Here is a 15,078-nt window from a genome sequence, read left to right as displayed (position 1 = left end):
ATTTATTGACAGACATTGCATTAGGTAATTGATAGGCATTACATTAAGTAATATATGCTTTATATCTTTATCTTCAATAAACTATAAAGTAAGTAATATTACCATGATCTTTCTTTATGAATAATGATGAGTCAAATTGAAAATTTTAAAGCTCTACTAATGAATATAGTTTTGGAGCCTTTCAAACTAAGCACTTGGTGCATGGTTTAATCCATGCATTGCCTTATATAGCGTGCAAACATATTGAGAACACATCCTGTGCTCAAAGCTTGTTAGTCGACTCAAATATATAATTTGTTTATGCACTCCATGAAGAAAAACATTATTAATGTTTAGCTAATCAATGCACAAGGGTTCGAATCTCAGCTTGAGTAGGCTCGAACCGAGGGGACCTACTCAAATTTGGTATGAGCTCCATAGTGTGCTTCAAGAGTGGTCTGAGCCTAGGTGGGTCGGACTTAGGTAGTTGATCGGTCTGAGCATGATCGTAAGTACTACGTGAAGGGCTTGGTCCCTTTTTATCTCCAAACGGTGGAAGAGTCTACTAGCCGTTGTCCATCATGTGGCTGACGTCTGGCTGGCCGGCCGGTGTCAAAGTGTGGCTAATGCTGGATATGAGTTGTCAATGATGATCGAGGGTACCTTGGTACTGGCCAGGCTAAAATACATGTGGTCAGCTACGTGGCCTACTTGCTGACTACTGGCCAGGTGTAGGACCCTATCCTGGCTCATGGCCAAGGATAATAGGGTTTGGCCAGTCAGAGATGGCTGGTCTGGCCTGGAACGGCCTAGTCTAGCTTGACCCGGTTAGGGATAACTTGGCATGAATATGTCATGGAAGAAGGCACATACCTGATCCAAAGCAGCAAACAGTGAGCCATAAGTCGGTAGCAGCAAACCATAGGTCGGCGGAAACAGGCTACAGGTCGGCAGCAGCAATTAATCCGAAATTTTTGGTAGACCAGAAATATTGGTGTTCCTTCCTTTGGGCACGAAGCGATCACCTACAACACTTATATAGGGAACTGTTAGGACCCTGTTAGGACCACACCAGGTTGCGGCTAGAGAGCGTGAACCAATAGTGAATCCTACTCCCAAGATCTCTTGAGGATCAATCTAGAAAACAAAAAATCCTAAACAAATGCATACAAGAATCTACCCGACCGAACAGGACCCCTGCGCAAACCCAGTAGGACGAAGGTACAAGTGCGGGTATCCCAAAAAAAATACCTAAGGCAAGCCTACTACAAAAACTAGAGGGTGTGACGCCGTACAAAGGTGTGCGATACAAGAATCCGCTCACAACTCACTTCAGCAAACCATGCAAACCACAAGCTAGCGTGCAAACCACTCTCCCAAGTAGGTAGGTCAAGCTCTTTGTGACCGTGCCTTTGGCGCTTGCGCCTCCGATGTGCCACGAATGAGAGCAATGGCCGAAGCCGGGCTAAAGCATTAAAACAAGTAAATTAAATGCAACCTAATGCGAAAGCAACACAACCACCCCGAAAGCTACAAGGGGGAGAAGAACACAATACCAGCCAAGAGGGATCTTGACTATGCCGGATAAGTCACCACGGGGGAAATCCAAACCCCGGGTATTGCAACATCGGTTCAAGAGGACCGTTTGAGGCGAGCCTCCACGAAGCTTGTTGTCGAGACTGCCGGCTACGAATGAGGCTGTTGGCGCAGGCCGAAGATGGCCGAGGGGCGTCAGCCTTCGCAGCTGCCTGCTGCCGAGAAGCTGAGCGCGGAATAGGCAGCCGCCTGCTGCCAAACGCCGAGGAAGGGTCGGCCATGCGCTGGAAACGCTGGCCGAGGGGTTGCAACCGCCTGTTGCTGAAGTCGCGGCCTGAGGTGCCGCTGCGAGGGAGAATGTCTGTCGTTGGTACCGCGGTCGGAGGTGCCGCTAGGATTGACGAGGGCGCTGCAACCGAGAAGGCAATGCCGACCTACCTTCACCGGGTGTGGCTCGGCCACGTGCGTCGAACTGCTGCCGACGAGAGGGGAGGATGGTCGATAGATGAGCCAGAGTAGCTAGCGAAGAGGCTAGCTCATGCGGCTTGACCTAGTCCTAACTAAGCTCGGGTTGGCTAGGACCGAATGGGCTCTATGGGTAGGCTGGGTCTAGTCAAGAGGGGGTTAAGTTCAGGTAGACTTGGTCGAGTTGGGCTTAGGTGCAAAATGGGTTACCTAACTAATAGGTAGGCTTAAGTGGGTACGGTTTGGGTTAAAGCACTAGGCTCGGTCGGTCAATTTGACCAATTGGTGAGTCGGGTTGACTAAGGGGGGCAGGCTCGACTAGCCCACGAGTTAGACACATGGCTGTAGGGTTGCGTTAAGGATTGAGGAGGGAAGGTGAGGGTAGGCGGCGGCTAGGAGTTGCCTATTTCATCTAAGGTAAGATTGAGGATGTATCCGGTTTAGGACAAAGGGCGATAATTGAGGGATGTTGTCTAACGAGGAAGGATGACGCGTGAGGCTGCCTAAGGGATGAGGATTAGGGCTTGGCTGATTGTGCCAAGGGATTGCGTCCAGATGATGACACGTGGTCGGATCAGCGGCCACGATAGAGTACGTTAGGTGGAAGCTAGCGAGGAGGAAAGGTTGATCTGATCTTTCCTAAAGTGAAGGAGAGAAGATCGGTGAAGATTTTTGGCGAATCGGAAATGGGCCAAGGAGAATCTCTCATGATCTCTCTTGCTCTCAGATGGAGACACGTGGAGGAGATGGGTGGCTGAGAGGAGGTGCGGTTTGGGTAAGGGGATCAGATGGAGATAGTGTGGAGAAGATTTAGGAAAGGCTAGAGGGGACGCGCCAAGGGCTTCCTACTTTGTAAAGGGGGAAACCGCACGGCTGAGGTGGCTGCCGCGTAGAAGGCGTGGCAGCGCGTGGGACCAGCTGGGACACGTGGAGGAGGACGTGGTAGGTGAGCTGGCAGGAAGACACAAGGGATGTGGACACTTGGCAAGATGGGGGGACGAGGCTGGCAGCGGTTTAGGGTAGGCTAGAAGAAAAAGTTGCCGATAAGGAAAGAAGGGGATTTGCGGCTAGTGGTTTCCAAGATCGTAGGGGTGCGAGATCCAAGAGGGATTCTCGGCTGGGACGAGGATGGCAAGGGTGGATACGTGGCTGGCTAATGATTGGCAAGAGGCTGGATGCTGGACACGTGGTGAATCGAACAACTGAGATGAGACAAGAGGAGACTTACCCGGAATAGCACCAGCGGCCAAGGGAGCTTCACACGAATGCTGCGGTGGCTAGGGTTCCTTCTAAGCGAAAATGACCTGCGTACCCTTAATGAATTTGACTGGGACCTTGATGGAGACGAGGGCAGACTTATCCTCACGCTAGGAGTTGCAGCGGTGGCCGGAAAAGTAGCAGCAGCCACTGGAATTTTGATTTTCAGGCGAGAGCCAGTCTTCAATGTAGCATTGTCCGATTTAGCCCAAAATTTGATATTATGTACTATTTTTTATTGTGATCCTTCTGGGCTATTCTTTGAATGGAGATCTCGTCCTAAACTTGATCTTTCGCTGGGTTGAAAGCTGCTAGAATTCGAGATCTCTTTTGGGAGGCCGACAGCAGTTTTGTTGACTTACTTTATTTGATTCACCGATCGATCTCTTTCAAAGTGGCTTGGCTCGTACCAAGGGATTGGTAGCCGATTCCAAGCAGGTAGGGGGTGCTGCTGGGCAAGGACACCTTAAGCACCGAGATCTAGCACTCGGGTATGCTGAGAGAGAGACCTAGTGCTGTGGATGAACAACGAAGAAGGACGTCCGTTACCAACTCAAAAATCCACTAAAAATCCAATGTACTAACCTTGAAGCCATCCCTATTGAAGTTGTCGTTCGCACGTCGTCTTCAATCTTCCTGGTAGTGACATGGTCTCTCAACCTTCTCGGGGTTAGAAGGAAGGCACCGAGGTCACGCTTGAATGCTTGAGGGGTATGTCTGTGGTCAAGGAAGCCGCTACACTGCCGAAGCCGTGAAGAACACCTAGTCGTTGATCCGTAGGCCGAGTGGGTAGAGGTAGAAGGTAGAAGGGATCCAAAGAAGGAGGAGGAGGCTGCTGGTTCGTTGAAGAAGATGCCGTCGTTGCCAATGGGACGCCGGGAACACCAAGAGGGATGACGAGGAGAAGGGAGCACCACGCAGGAAGGGGGTGCGACAGGGGAAGGAGAACACACCTCGGGTTAGGGGGAGTGCGAGAGAGAGATGGAGAGCTCAAGAGAGGAGAAAGAGTCAATTGTTCAAAATGAACTTCAATTCATCAAAAAGCATGTTTGTACATGGATCCAAAAGTATATAGACATTACCTAAATGGACCGGTTAACAATCCAAGACTGGGTCTTCAACTTAAATCCAAATAACAAAAGAATCGTGGAGCACAACCCACTTCACTAAGTCTAAGCTAAATCCAAATCCGGAATCAAGAAGTGCTGAATAGAAATTTGCCTAAGTAAAAGTAAACCACACCTAAGCCTTGCGAGCCCAGGGTGGGGACCTCGTGCGGGGAACTGCCCACACTTCGAATTTGGATCAAGGGTTAGGCCTGAATGGCCTAGCCATTTGCCTAAGACCTTTGGTCCTAGACCGCCTCAAGGGCTCTAGGGATCAGACTCACGTTAGGTTCTAACGCTTCTAACTCGAAGAGTCCTACAACTAGTTTCGATGAGCCTTGACGATCTTCCTGCATGAGCACACACTCAGACCTTGTTGCTCCGCTCGCTCCACCCACCGCAACTGATTCTAGTGCTGCCTTAACCTCTCTGGGATCTTCTATCTGAAGAGACCGTGCTCATAGATCTGACGCTCTCTGCTGCCTACTGCTAGGCTCGGCCTGAACGGCCTTTTCTGGGTTCAGACCTAGGAGTGGGTCCACAATAGATCCCTCCTCCTTAAATTGAGCTCGTCCTCGAGCGTTTTCGGAGGGGAAGCGATGCACAACTGTCCCAAATTCTTTCCGGAAGGTGCCCCTGTCGGGTCCTTCCCACTCAACCAGTACCTCATGTCTAGTCCTTCGCTGCCGCTGTACATATCGATGCTTTAAAATTTGGTAGAGAATAGGTTATGTATCTGGCACTTGTTCTATCAATGTTGGCACATCCCCATGGTGCAGTTTAAGGCGCGTGACATGGAATACGGGGTGCACCATCGAAGCTCGTGGAAGGCCAAGTCTGTAGGCTGCCTTCCCAACTTTTTGAAGTACCGGGTATGGGCCATAGTATCAGGGTAACAACTTGGAGTAAGGCTGACCCATAATGATTTTTGCTTTAGGGGTAGCCTTTTCAGCCATATGTATTGGCCCACTTCAAATTCTCGGTCTTTACGACCCTTGTCGTAAGTTTGCTTCATGCGGTTTTGCGCCTTGGCTATCTTCTGTTTGAGAGAGTCGAGAACTTCCTCTCTTGTGCACAACTCACAGTTGACACTGTCATCTTCTATTGTGCCTCCTTCGTACCTTGAAATAGGCGGAGGAGGGAAACCATATACTCCCTCATACGGGGTGATCCCGGTAGATGAGTGCCAACTGGTATTATACGACAATTCGGCCCATGGTAAGAATCTTACCCAAGTGTTTGGTCGTTCTCCCGTGAAGCATCTTAGATAAGTCTCTAAGGACTCATTCACAATCTCGTTTTGCCCGTCAGTCTGCGGGTGATAGGCTGTACTGAAATTCAACGTGGTACCAATGAGCTTCATGTACTCTTGCCAGAACGTGCTCATGAAAATGGAGTCCCTATCACATACCACGGATTGAGGCATTCCGTGAAGCTTTCCCACATACTCCTGGTATACACTGGCCACCATTGGCCCTTGATAAGATCGTGGCAAGGGTGTGAAGTGGCTATACTTGGTAAGACGATCAACCACCACTAATACCACTTCTTTGCCCTCAGATCGAGGCATAGCGTCGATAAAATCCATGGTGATGTCTGTCCATTGTTTGGATGGTATAGGGAGAGGATTTAAATGCCCAGGAAGCTTAATGGCCTCGTACTTCTCCCGTTGACAAACCACACATTGTCAGATGTATCTCTACACTTCCGCCTTCATGCCTTGCCACCAAAACTGGGATTTAACTCGGCTAAGGGTTTTCGCAACCCCCTCATGACCCGCGGCTGGAGAGCCATGGAAATGTCGTAGGAGTTCCTGTTTTAGCCCGGAGTCTGGAGGAACCACTGCTCGGTTCTTCTTATACAACAGATTCCCCTTGACTGAGTAAAACAGAATTGATCATGGGTTCTGTTCCACTGAACCCTTGATGAGCTTTAAAGTCGGATCTGCTTGTTGGTCACTGGTCAACTTTTCCCATAAATCTGTTTCTACAATAGATAGCGTGAGGAACTGCTCGATCAAACGAGAAAGGGAATCTGCCGCTGTGTTTTCAGGACCTCTTTTGTACTCTATTTCGAAGTCGTACCCAAGTAATTTTGCTAGCCATCTCTGCTGCGTCAGGGTAGACACTCGCTGTTTGAGCATATATTTCAGGCTATTCTAATATGTCCTGACTATAAACTTGCACCCAATGAGGTAGGGGCGCCACTTCTCCACCGCAAGTACAATAGCGAGTAACTCCTTCTCATACGTGGAGAGGGGTTTGGCCCGGCTAGTAAGGGACTTTGACATGTACGCGATGGGGTGTCCTTCTTGTCCCAGTACCCCGCTCCCTTCCCTCAGTCCCTCTCCGCTCCCCCTCTCCCTCTCCCTTCCCATTTCCCTCTCTGCTCCCCCTCTCCCTCTCCCTCTCCCCCTCTGCTCTCCTTTCCCCTCTTGGACGCCCTTTCCCCACCCTCCCGAGTCCCGCCCCCCGCTCCCCCCCCCTCCTCTGTGTGGGCCGTCGGCAGGGACCCAATGGCCATAGCCGGAGGGCGATGGGAGGGCGGGGGCAAAGGGGGCGGGACTCGGGAGGGCGGGGAAAGGGCGTCCAGGAGGGGAAAGGAGGGCGGGGCGGGCCGGGTTCGGGCCAGGCTGAGCGACCCGACGGGCCAGCCGGGCCGGGCCAGATCGGGCCAGCCCGGCCCGTTGCCCAGGCCTAGAGCTGAGGTGCTGCTCCACTGAAGATTGCAGGCATCGCAACACGTCCCTGGCCATTTGCTCCTCTTGAAGAGTGTCCAAATGGCCAAAAGAGTGGCAAAGTGCTTGCACAGACAGGACAGGGCATCAGCGGCTATGTTCTTTGGCCCCTTGCAGTACTGGATTACAGAGTCGTAGCCTAACAACTTTACAACCCACCGCTGCTGTATAGGGGTGAAGATCCTTTGTTAGAGAAGGTACTTGAGACCTACGTGGTCTGTGCGCACCATGAATAGCCTCCCAATCAAGTCAGGCTTCCACTTCTCTAGGGCAAGGATCATTGGGAAGAAATTTTGTCTTTCACACTATGATATGGACGTGTAAATATAATCATACGTAAAAAAGGAACCTGCCCAATTAACTAACAATAGAAGAGAAATCAAGATTTTATAAGTGGGTGCAATCTAATTAACTTAGCATACTGATTTTGTAGTCTAGAGTATCTAAGAGTACTAAGAATGCTATTGGTACATGAAGGAAAACGAAAGAACTCATCATTACTATGAACACCCAATTTGTCAGTTCTAACAAGGCCAGAGCTGTCATCTTAATTTTAAAATTAATGTCTATGACATATATGGACAGCGGTTCCATACAGCTGCATACTCTAGAAATGAAAACAGAATATCTCAACTAAATGATGAGAAGCTTACCATTTCAAACTTCTACTTGGCCCATTTGATAAAAAATGTTACCTTGTCAATATAGTCTTTGATCTCTTACAACTCAAATACTGTTGAATGGACATTCAATCATTTGATGTCCACATATATTGAGAAAGAAGAGAGATTGAGAATGGAGAATAAGCAGTATGCATATATGGATTTTTATAAAGGTCAATATAGATATGGACCAAAGAAGAATGCCCTTAATAAAAAGGCAAACTGTAGAGGTACATAACCAATCATCAAGTTTTAGAGGGATGTCTCTCCTATAAAATTATTCTTTTGGAAGAAGAAATACAAGGCAAATTGTTGAAAAAATACAAATTGGTCTCTAAGAAGGATAATTAGTTATTTGTTTCTCAAAAAGGCAACATAATTAATATCCTTATAAAAAGCTAGTGGGTTGACTCGTGCTATTGTTCATTAGTACCTTGCAGGCCTTTGAGACTAACAAGCATTTAGTGGACCATGAAAAAGGCATTTTCTCATGAACCAAGGTGCATTCACGTGTAAAGCCACTAGTATACGTAGGTTTGTCTTAGGGAGTGGTTTCAATTTAGATTTGGTTGATACATTCTATATATTGTCATATAATTTTTTTTATTTCAAGGCTACCTGAATTTAGATATTACTTTAAATTTGAAAGTTCAAAGTTATTCACTTATAGAGATTCAGTCTTGGATGATTCTACATGTTCATGTGATGGTTTATATAATTCTAAAACCAAGATTCATATCCATGAATCTTTATCTTTTGAGAATATGTTGATAGAAAAACTTATTGAATGACCAATCTTATATGCTCTGCAGCTCTAGCAGACTAGCAGTATCGTTTGGGATATATCTTCAAAGATGGAAACCGAAGGCTAGTGAAAGAAGGTCTTATTGAATCCATTGATTTTATCACTAAGGCTAATTAAACAAACTAATGCATATAAAAAACACAACAAAGAGTGCTGCAACCGCAAATTGAAAATTATTAATATGGTATATGCAGACCGTTTACCCCATGTTATATAAGCAGAACTATTGGTTAACATCTTAATTGAAGATTAGCCCCGATATATGTATCTCTAATTTCTATTGAAAATTTTGAAGTTTTTCAAATTTTTATAGACTTTAAGAAGAAGTAAAAGAACAATTCTGTAAAGCAATAAATACTTTATATATGATAATGGAAAGGGCCATTAGCATGACTTCTCAAAGAAGAAAGTAATTTATTTTAATACATTATGGACAGTTATGCCTATCAAAATGATGTAGCTAAAAGGAGAAACCAAAAGCTTATAGAAATCATGTGACCTACATTCAATCATTCAACTCTTTCCATTACTTTATGGTATGAAATTCTAGTCACACAAATTTTTAATAGCGTACGCCAATAGCATGTCATATTATGCAAATCATGTGGTGAATTTGCAAGAACCCAATAATTTTTTCATTGATTTTATTACCTTTACAAAACTATTGAGTGTAAGCAATTTACACATAAGAAAAAAAAAATAATATAATGCTAAAAATCAAGTATCTGACTATATTGTTTTGCCCGGGGAGTTGACCCTATAAAGTATAAGCGAGCCCTTTAACACCCAAAGAGTTTCCAAGGGAAAAATTTAGAGATATAAGGCAATGTTAGTTGCAAATGGTTCATCATATAGAGAAAAACAATTATAAGAATGCATTTTCTCCTATCTTGACTAAGGAGTCAATTAGAAGGATCTTTGTCCCTGCAGCTTATTGCGAGCAATTTAGAGTTGTTCCCAATGGATGTGAAAATAACTTTCGTAATGGTGATTTTAAAAAAAAAATTTATACGTGACAACCTCAAAGTCTCTTTGAAAGAGAGTCATACTCTCATAATTATGATATCATATATAGATGACATTATTTTATATTTGCAACCGATGATTAGAATATGTTAATAGAGATTAAAAAATTTATTTCAACTCATTTTGAAATGAAGGACTTGGGAGAGGTTGTTTCAGTTATCGACATTGAAATATGTCCATCCAGGGCTGAAAGTGTTTTAGGCATCACCCAAAAAACTTATACCATTCAGCTTCTCAAATAATGGGACTGGACTGAGAATCCTTCTCTTACTATAGCACCTACAGTAAAGGTGATAAATTGAGTCTTAAAGTATTTTCTTCAAACTAAAGATGGAAAGACACAAATGTGTGAAATACCATCAGCACCAAAAACTGGCAACTTCTAGTATGTACAAACCTACATACAAATGTGACATAAAGTATGCGTGTTGTTGGGGTCCATCACAGATCTAGTTGCATCCAAAGCTTGGTCATTGTAGGCCACAAAAATGTCACAGTGGTACGTGCATAGGAAAAAAACTATGTATTAACCCATGAGAAGGTGGACCAACTTAGAGGTTGTTGGCTATTCAGATGCATATGTTGGTAGATGTCCTGACAATAGGAAATCTACCACCAGATGTTTTTGTACTGGCAAGTAATGCCATCGCTTTTAGGAGTGCAAAGATGTCTGTTGTTACGGTTCATATACTACGAAGGCAGAGTTCATTATTTTTTTTTTTAGAGTAATTCACTTGTCATTTGGTTGTGAAACTTTATCTTACTTTATTCGGGAGCAACTCAAAGCATTTTATGACAATGAAGTTGCAATGTTTTGTTTCTAACAGCAGCATGCATACACAAAAAATTAATAGTCAAAATAAATAAAGGATATAGAATAATTAGTACATATTGCAGACATAAGAACTAAAGAAATAATGTTGATCCTCTTACTAAAGGTTTGGTCGTATCTCGAAACACTTTAAAATAAAGGATTTTGATGAATTCCTTCTAGTCAAACACACTTACGTTTCATGTTTTATATGATCATATTTGGTAATAAAATCTTTGATTCTCTTTATCTGTATTTTTTTATTATGACATCAATTAGTGTAGTCATGTTGTTAGGACTATTGTATGACAACAATTTCTAGACCAATACTGCAGACTTAAGGTCAGTATATACATCAATCTGTTCTTATAACATGATGTGACAGTTGCATTAGGTCCAACCTAATCTGCCCCTTCTAATACGGCAACTAATGAAAAGGAAACGTGAGTATTAGTACTTTGCATAATCATGCAGTCAAAACAAAGCATATTGTAATTTCCTGTTTGAATGCAACTAAAGAAAATTATAAACAACGTATTGCGAGAACATGAAAGGATGATGAAAAATTCGTGTGCAGTTGAATCCCTGCTCACCAATGCATCTGGTGTTTGTGCTCATCAATGGTGTCCATTTGGCTGAGGTGACTCCATAGGCATTGTCCTTATCATGTTCCCCAAAGCTCTGGTCTCTACCATGGCATGAATAGAGTTATTGCTAAAACCATATTTTGTGCATGTCTATGTTCAATTTGTATTCTGTTTTTGAATCATGTGCATGCTGCATTGCCAATTCTACTACTCCTTCATTGTAAATGCGGTTCAAATCTCCAAAATATTTTCATTGTTTTATTTCCGTTTTAGTTGTATTCATTACTGTGCTCAGGTACTCATCGTCTTTTTGCTTTTAAAGTTTCCCTTTCAGTTTTTCATTTTCAGATCATGTTTTCTCTCTTCAGTCGTTAATTTTGTCATTCTTCTGAAAGTCATGTCTATGTTTTGAAGTCATCTCATCAAGCATTCTCTACCTGAGCCGTAAATGGTTGCCATAGAACACTTTGTGCTCCCGAACGAACAGTTTCGTTCGAAACCATATATGAACTTGGACACAGAACACGATCTTCTTGCCATGATTGTCATCCAAACTATATAACAGCGGATGCAAGACATTATAATTGATGAGTGCGTGTTCCGCTCTCCACAATGAACTCAAAGGAGTGGACGGATGAATGACACTCTAATCGATGAATGTTATGCTCTCCACTAAGATCACCTCAAGGACAGGAGAATCGAGAACAAAGAAAACAAAAGAAAGAAGAATGAAGAACTTCAGCTGGACAGGAGAATCGGTAACAGGAAAAAGAGAGAGGAGCTTCAGCATCTTTGATGTATTTCCTCCCCTGTAAATATGGTTCCCCTACTATAAGTACGTTTTGTGTTCAAGTAATTTGGCTATCGATCGATCACAAACGTAACGTCAAATATGAAAAAACAGAAGATTCAACTGTCAAGAAAACTTTGGTAATTGGAGGTCCAAACAATATGTACCATACAGGCATTTGGAGTTTTGGACTACCCCACTGCATTCTACAGCCATTCAACCGCACTATTATTTATTAGATTTACAGACGAGCACTTAGAGCTACGGTCCACAAACAAGTAATTACAAAGCCACGAACTGCGGCGCTAGAGTTCTTCGTCCGACTTCCGTTTGCTCTGATCCCCATCGACATTCAACTGGGTGACGGGCCTTTGATCCCCTGCTGTCGAGCCGCCGACCGCCGGCGCCGGGCTCTTACCCTCGTCGACGGCTGCAGGGTGAAGCTTAGACATATGGACGGTCAGCACCCCGCCCTCCAACTTGGCCTTGATATTATCCACGTCAACTTTCTCCGGCAGCCGGAACAACCTCAAGAACTTGCCGTAAACGCGCTCCACGCAGTGCCAATGATCGTCCTTCCGCTCCTCTTCCCTCCTCCTCTCCCCACTTATCCGAAGCACCCCGTCTTCGTCCACCTCAATCTTCAGATCCTCTTTCCCCAAACCTGTTGCACCCCATTAATTAGAACAAGAAAGATCATGGTGGTAGGAGAGATTAAGGAGAGAGTGTTACCAGGGACGTCCAGAATGAGAAGGTGGGAATCAGGCGTCTCCTTCCAGTCGACCCTGGCCGGCGAGATGCCCTGCTCTAGTCCTGTCGGCACATGCTCCAAGATGTGGAAAGGATCCAAGAAGTGGTCGGAGAAGAAGGAGCGCTGCAAAAGGCTTGAGGAGGGTTGATACTGGTCCAGAAGCTGGAGTGAATCCGCCGGCGGCGGCCGCAGGACCACCGTCAACAGCAAAAGGACTACCGTCACGGGGGAGAGATTACTCATCGCCATCCTTTGAGAAAGAATACCATGTGACGGCATAAATAAAAGGGGATTCAACTGTACAGGAGATAAGCAGAGTGATCGAGAGAGAGAGAGAATAGAAGGTTCTCCTTTCGCGTAGCTTCTCTTCCTGGTAGAAGACAGGGGAAGTGTTGCTGCGAGAAGTTTCCAGCCTCGGGAACGCGTGGCATGGTAGCCTTTCACCGGAGCATCGAGAAAGTGACGAGTTTTTTACTGCAGCATAAGTTGGTCTGATTATTAATCCTAATGCTCGAGTTTTGCTTAAATGAAAAAGAAATTTATAAACACGGCAACTATTTGACAAATTTACAAGGCACGCTGAACATTTAGATAAGATCTGGATGACACATTCAAGAAAATTAATAATAAAAGGTTTTATGGACACTAGTTTTATTAAAAAAAATTGATTTTTTAATTTGTTTTGAAAGACTGGTTTGTGTGTTCGGGTACAAAGACCAAATCTTTTTTTTTTTGTTGAATAACTTGATGGTATGAGGTGGTTTTGCCAGAAAATGAATTTCGAAAAAACCCATTTTCATAATAATCCAAATGTATTTGAAATGACATCTTGCAAGCATAATTATTTTTTAATTGTCATCCAAACGTTCCCTGAAGTTTTGCGTTTAGGTGTTTAGGAAATACATCAACGGCTTACAAGTTACAAGAAAGACATTGGTTTCATGAAAAAAGTTGTGCTTAAGTTGATTTTTAATTATTTTATTTAAATCTAAGAATCATTAACAAATTATAACAAATAAATGTATATCCAAAGCTACAAGATGTTCAACTGTTCAACAATATCAACAATTTATAAGTTACTCCTAATCTGAACCCCCATCGTTTTCGTTTTGGATAACCAGGTTATTGTTTGGATGACAGTAACTTAATTTTGTCATATTTAAGCTAAAACGACTCCGACTACAACTTGTATTGGATCTGAATAGCCAAAATCTGAACTCTTTGCATAGGCAAGTCCTAAGAAATGACAAAAAAAGAGAAAAGTTTTTACACTTTTCCATTTTCTTCTCGCATCCATATACAAAGAAGTTTGGCATATTTTTTCTCTGATGCTGGTCAGGTCCAAAGTAGATACGTAGAGGCCCTGAACATGGATAGAGTTTCCTGTAAATTAAATATTTTAAGTAGAAAGCATGTTATTTGTTATGAGGTTACACGGGAAACGTGAAATGGCTTGACATGTCTTGCTGGGGTCAGTGTGTCATAGAAGGGAAGCTCTCACCCGCAGGCCTGGGTGTCCGGCCTACCCACCCTGGCTCGACAAGGAGTAGGACTCGGGCCGACCAAATACCCAAAACTCTGGCCTGTGCTCAGCCCGACACTTAAAACCCGAGCCTAAGTTTGACCTAATTAATATAAAATAATATATAAATAAAATTACGGAACCAAGCTTAATCGGGCCGGTCAGTGCCCTTCTTTTGAACCCGAGTAGGGCCAGTACCCGTTGGGTACTTGACTCAATACCCAGCCTTACGCACTTGTGTCTGCCCATAACATGAAAGGGGCTCTCCATAAATGGAGTTTTCAGGTTTCCACCAAATTAATGTGCCCTTAAGCGATTGACAGCAAAGACACTTTGTTTGTTTTTCATAAAACTGCCATAAAGATTGTAATAGGTTCATCGAACAATAATTCACCCTAAAGATTGGAGTAGGTATTGTTCTATGAACCTATTCATATCTTTGGGGCAGATTATGAAAAACTCAAAATGTCCTTGCTGCCAAACTAACCCTATAACAGAACCTCTATATAAAACACAAGAACAAGTAAAGGAAAAAAAAATTAATAGCAATGGTCGCTCAGTCTCTCCCTCCATTTTTCACTTTTTCAAGTGCTTCCCCTTCAGATACATTTGTCTCTGCATGAAAACCTGTTTTCCAAGTGCCTAGCCCTCAGCTAGAGCTAGAATCTTTGAAGGGCCCTTCTAGCACCTTTCTTTGTGAATGTCCATTTCTTGAAATACAGGACTACAATGTGAGAAGAATTCTAAATTACCCGAGTGAGTTTATCCCTTTTCTCCCTTTACTCATCTTGAACACAGTGGTGATGGCTAAAACTTTTGGTTCAAAGGCACTAATACTTCAATTCATGTTAAACCTTGATCGTGAATATAGAAATGTGCCACGGAGAATGCTTTTTCATATTTGGCTTCAAGAAACAGTAGAAGGGTGAAGGAACACATGCAAAATAGGATAAGGTTACTAGCTAGCTTCATCATGTTACAGTTCAACCTATACGAGCCATAGCTAAGCAAATAGATATCATGAAAAGCTGCTTCTTGACATTT

At 43.8% G+C, this 15,078-nt stretch overlaps 1 protein-coding gene across 1 annotated transcript; it reads right to left on the bottom strand.

Moving 5' to 3' along the window:
- Window positions 1-11,884: 11,884 nt before the first annotated feature.
- On the bottom strand, window positions 11,885-12,946 carry LOC116264565 (22.0 kDa class IV heat shock protein-like). Its single transcript, XM_031644865.2, has 2 exons — window positions 12,494-12,946; window positions 11,885-12,425 (listed from the first exon to the last, which is right to left on the bottom strand). The coding sequence occupies exons 1-2, from the start codon at window positions 12,789-12,791 to the stop codon at window positions 12,067-12,069; spliced, it is 657 nt and encodes a 218-aa protein (XP_031500725.1). The 5' UTR covers window positions 12,792-12,946; the 3' UTR covers window positions 11,885-12,066.
- Window positions 12,947-15,078: the final 2,132 nt, after the last annotated feature.

This window comes from Nymphaea colorata, chromosome 11 (genome assembly GCF_008831285.2).
Source record: "Nymphaea colorata isolate Beijing-Zhang1983 chromosome 11, ASM883128v2, whole genome shotgun sequence".
Taxonomy (NCBI): Eukaryota; Viridiplantae; Streptophyta; class Magnoliopsida; order Nymphaeales; family Nymphaeaceae; genus Nymphaea; species Nymphaea colorata.
Note: the sequence above shows the minus strand (reverse complement) of the source record. Positions and strands in the feature narration are given on the sequence as shown.